The sequence below is a fragment of the Stegostoma tigrinum genome, chromosome 2, assembly GCF_030684315.1.
Source record: "Stegostoma tigrinum isolate sSteTig4 chromosome 2, sSteTig4.hap1, whole genome shotgun sequence".
NCBI classification, from domain to species: Eukaryota; Metazoa; Chordata; class Chondrichthyes; order Orectolobiformes; family Stegostomatidae; genus Stegostoma; species Stegostoma tigrinum.
The window spans coordinates 41,998,186-42,002,941 of record NC_081355.1 but is presented as its reverse complement, the minus strand read 5'-3'; the positions used below and the strand labels follow the sequence as shown (position 1 = coordinate 42,002,941).

At 62.4% G+C, this 4,756-nt stretch overlaps 1 protein-coding gene across 1 annotated transcript; it reads left to right on the top strand.

Moving 5' to 3' along the window:
* Positions 1-483: 483 nt before the first annotated feature.
* LOC132206737 (RNA-binding protein 25-like) lies at positions 484-2,080 on the top strand (the record flags this gene model as incomplete). The annotated part of the gene is made up of 4 exons (XM_059641510.1): positions 484-651; positions 707-863; positions 1,557-1,783; positions 1,937-2,080. Coding segments are annotated over 4 exons (696 nt in total), but the record flags the coding sequence as incomplete, so codon positions are not given.
* Between the last annotated feature and the right edge of the window lie 2,676 nt (positions 2,081-4,756).

The window sequence follows — 4,756 nt, the reverse complement described above, 5'->3', positions numbered from 1 at the left end:
AGCGCGAGAGAGAGAGCGCGAGAGAGAGAGCGAGAGAGAGAGAGAGCGAGAGAGAGAGAGAGCGAGAGAGAGAGAGAGCGAGAGAGAGAGAGAGCGAGAGAGAGAGAGAGCGAGAGAGAGAGCGAGAGAGAGAGAGAGAGAGAGAGAGAGAGAGCGAGAGAGAGAGAGAGAGAGCGCGAGAGAGATAGAGAGAGAGAGCGCGAGAGAGCGCGAGTGAGATCGAGAGAGCTCGAGAGAGATCGAGAGAGATCGAGAGAGATCGAGAGAGATCGAGAGTGATCGAGAGAGATCGAGAGAGCGCGAGAGAGAGTGCGAGACAGATCAAGAGAGCGCGAGTGAGATCGAGAGAGCTCGAGAGAGATCGAGAGAGATCGAGAGAGATCGAGAGAGATCGAGAGAGATCGAGAGAGATCGAGAGAGAGAGCGCGTGAGAGAGAGCGCGCGAGAGAGAGCGAGCACGAGAGAGCGAGCACGAGTGAGAGAGAGCGCGAGAGAGAGAGAGAGCGCGAGAGAGAGAGAGAGCGCGAGAGAGAGAGAGCGCGAGAGAGAGAGCGCGAGAGAGAGAGAGCGCGAGAGAGAGAGAGCGCGAGAGAGAGAGAGCGCGAGAGAGAGAGCGCGCGAGAGAGAGAGCGCGAGAGTGAGAGCGCGAGAGTGAGAGCGCGAGAGTGAGAGCACGCGAGAGAGATTGAGAGACAGAGAGTGCAAGAGAGATCGAGAGAGAGAGTGCGAGCGCGAGAGAGAGACAGCACGAGAGAGAGAGCGCGAGAGAGAGAGAGCGCGAGAGAGAGAGAGAGAGAGGGCGAGAGAGAGAGAGGGCGAGAGAGAGAGAGGGCGAGAGAGAGAGAGGGCGAGAGAGAGAGAGGGCGAGACAGAGAGAGCGCGCGACAGAGAGAGAGCGCGACAGAGAGAGAGCGCGACAGAGAGAGAGCGCGACAGAGAGAGAGCGCGAGAGACAGAGAGCGCGCGAGACAGAGAGCGCGCGAGACAGAGAGCGCGCGAGACAGAGAGCGCGCGAGACAGAGAGCGCGCGAGACAGAGAGCGCGCGAGAGAGAGCGCGCGAGACATCGAGAGAGAGAGCGCGTGAGAGATTGAGAGAGACAGCGCGCGAGAGATCGAGAGAGACAGCGCGCGAGAGATCGAGAGAGACAGCGCGCGAGAGATCGAGAGAGAGAGCGCGCGAGAGATCGAGAGAGAGAGCGCGCGAGAGATCGAGAGAGACAGCGCGCGAGAGATCGAGAGAGAGAGCGCGCGGGAGATCGAGAGAGAGAGCGCGCGAGAGAGATCGAGAGAGAGAGCGCGCGAGAGAGATCGAGAGAGAGAGCGCGCGAGAGAGATCGAGAGAGAGAGAGTGCGCGAGAGAGATCGAGAGAGAGAGAGCGCGCGAGAGATCGAGAGAGAGAGTGCACGAGAGAGAGCGCGTGAGAGAGAGCGCGCGAGAGAGAGCGCGCGAGAGAGAGCGCGCGAGAGAGAGCGCGCGAGAGAGAGCGCGCGATAGAGAGCGCGCGAGAGAGAGCACGCGAGAGAGAGCGCGCGAGAGAGAGCGCGCGAGAGAGAGCGCGCGAGAGAGAGCGCGCGAGACATCGAGAGAGACAGCGCGCGAGAGATCGAGAGAGAGAGCGCGCGAGAGATCGAGAGAGAGAGCGCGCGAGAGATCGAGAGAGAGAGCGCGCGAGAGATCGAGAGAGAGAGCTTGCGAGAGATCGAGAGAGAGAGCTTGCGAGAGAGATCGAGAGAGAGAGAGCGCGAGAGAGAGAGCGCGAGAGAGAGAGAGAGCGCGAGAGAGTGCGAGTGAGATCGAGAGAGCGCGAGAGAGATCGAGAGAGCGCGAGAGAGATCGAGAGAGCGCGGGAGAGAGCCCGAGACAGATCGAGAGAGCGCGAGAGAAATCGAGAGAGCGCGAGAGAGCGCGAGAGAGCGCGAGAGAGCGCGAGAGAGCGCGAGAGAGCGCGAGAGAGCGCGAGAGAGCGCGAGAGAGATCGAGAGAGATCGAGAGAGATCGAGAGAGAGCGCGAGAGAGAGAGAGCGCGAGAGAGAGAGAGCGCGAGAGAGAGAGAGCGCGAGAGAGAGAGAGCGCGAGAGAGAGAGAGCGTGAGAGAGAGCGAGCACGAGAGAGCGAGCGCGAGTGAGAGAGAGCGAGAGAGAGAGAGAGCGCGAGAGAGAGACAGCACGAGAGAGAGAGCGCGAGAGAGAGAGCGCGAGAGAGAGAGCGCGTGAGAGAGAGAGCGCGTGAGAGAGAGAGCGCGACAGAGAGAGAGCGCGACAGAGAGAGAGCGCGACAGAGAGAGAGCGCGACAGAGAGAGAGCGCGAGAGAGAGAGAGCGCGAGAGAGAGAGAGAGCGCGAGAGACAGAGAGCGCGCGAGACAGAGAGCGCGCGAGACAGAGAGCGCGCGAGACAGAGAGCGCGCGAGACAGAGAGCGCGCGAGAGAGATTGAGCGAGAGAGAGCGCGCGAGAGAGAGCGCGCGAGAGAGAGCGAGTGAGAGAGAGCGCGCGAGAGATCGAGAGAGAGAGAGCGCGCGAGAGATCGAGAGAGAGAGTGCACGAGAGAGAGTGCGTGAGAGAGAGCGCGTGAGAGAGAGCGCGTGAGAGAGAGCGCGCGAGAGATCGAGAGAGACAGCGCGCGAGAGATCGAGAGAGAGAGCGCGCGAGAGATCGAGAGAGAGAGCGCGCGAGAGATCGAGAGAGAGAGCGCGCGAGAGATCGAGAGAGAGAGCGCGCGAGAGATCGAGAGAGATCGAGAGAGAGAGAGAGCGCGAGAGAGAGAGAGCGCGAGAGAGAGAGAGCGCGAGAGAGAGAGAGCGCGAGAGAGAGAGAGCGCGAGAGAGAGAGAGCGCGAGAGAGAGAGAGCGCGAGAGAGAGCGAGCACGAGAGAGCGAGCGCGAGTGAGAGAGAGCGAGAGCGCGAGAGTGAGAGCGCGAGAGTGAGAGCACGCGAGAGAGATTGAGAGACAGAGAGTGCAAGAGAGATCAAGAGAGAGAGAGCGCGAGAGAGAGACAGCGCGAGAGAGAGAGCGCGTGAGAGAGAGAGCGCGTGAGAGAGAGAGCGCGTGAGAGAGAGAGCGCGACAGAGAGAGAGCGCGACAGAGAGAGAGCGCGACAGAGAGAGAGCGCGACAGAGAGAGAGCGCGACAGAGAGAGAGCGCGACAGAGAGAGAGCGCGACAGAGAGAGAGCGCGAGAGAGAGCGCGAGAGAGACAGAGAGCGCGAGAGACAGAGAGCGCGCGAGACAGAGAGCGCGCGAGACAGAGAGCGCGCGAGACAGAGAGCGCGCGAGAGAGAGAGCGCGACAGAGAGAGAGCGCGACAGAGAGAGAGCGCGACAGAGAGAGAGCGCGACAGAGAGAGAGCGCGACAGAGAGAGAGCGCGACAGAGAGAGAGCGCGAGAGAGAGCGCGAGAGAGACAGAGAGCGCGAGAGACAGAGAGCGCGCGAGACAGAGAGCGCGCGAGACAGAGAGCGCGCGAGACAGAGAGCGCGCGAGAGAGATTGAGCGAGAGAGAGCGCGCGAGAGAGAGCGCGCGAGAGAGAGCGAGTGAGAGATCGAGAGAGAGAGCGCGCGAGAGATCGAGAGAGACGGCGCGCGAGAGATCGAGAGAGAGGGCGCGCGGGAGATCGAGAGAGACGGCGCGCGGGAGATCGAGAGAGACGGCGCGCGGGAGATCGAGAGAGACGGCGCGCGGGAGATCGAGAGAGAGGGCGCGCGGGAGATCGAGAGAGAGGGCGCGCGGGAGATCGAGAGAGAGGGCGCGCGGGAGATCGAGAGAGAGGGCGCGCGGGAGATCGAGAGAGAGGGCGCGCGGGAGATCGAGAGAGAGGGCGCGCGGGAGATCGAGAGAGAGGGCGCGCGGGAGATCGAGAGAGAGGGCGCGCGGGAGATCGAGAGAGAGGGCGCGCGGGAGATCGAGAGAGAGGGCGCGCGGGAGATCGAGAGAGAGAGCGCGCGGGAGAGATCGAGAGAGAGAGCGCGAGAGAGAGATCGAGAGAGAGAGCGCGCGAGAGAGATCAGGAGAGAGAGAGCGCGCGAGAGAGATCGAGAGAGAGAGCGCGCGAGAGAGATCGAGAGAGAGAGAGTGCGCAAGAGAGATCGAGAGAGAGAGCACGCGAGAGAGATCGAGAGAGAGAGAGTGCGCAAGAGAGATCGAGAGAGAAAGCGCGCGAGAGAGACAGCGCGCGAGAGATCGAGAGAGACAGCGCGCGAGAGATCGAGAGAGAGAGCGCCCGAGAGATCGAGAGAGAGAGCTTGCGAGAGAGATCGAGAGAGAGAGCGCGCGAGAGAGATCGAGAGAGAGAGCGCGCGAGAGATCGAGAGAGAGAGCGCGCGCGAGAGAGATCGAGAGAGCGCGAGAGAGAGCGCGAGAGAGAGCGCGAGAGAGAGCGCGAGAGAGAGCGCGAGAGAGAGCGCGAGAGAGAGAGAGCGAGAGAGAGAGAGCGAGAGAGAGAGAGAGCGAGAGAGAGAGAGAGAGCGAGAGAGAGAGAGAGAGCGAGAGAGAGAGCGAGAGAGCGCGAGTGAGAGAGCGCGAGAGAGATCGAGAGAGCGCGAGAGAGATCCCGAGAGAGATCGAGAGAGCACGAGAGAGATCGAGAGAGAGAGCGCGAGAGAGCGCGAGCGAGATCGAGAGAGCGCGAGAGAGATCGAGAGAGCGCGAGAGAGATCGAGAGAGCGCGAGAGAGAGCGCGAGACAGATCGAGAGAGATCGAGAGAGCGCGAGAGAGCGCGAGAGAGATCGAGAGAGAGCGAGAGAGAGCGCGAGAGAGCG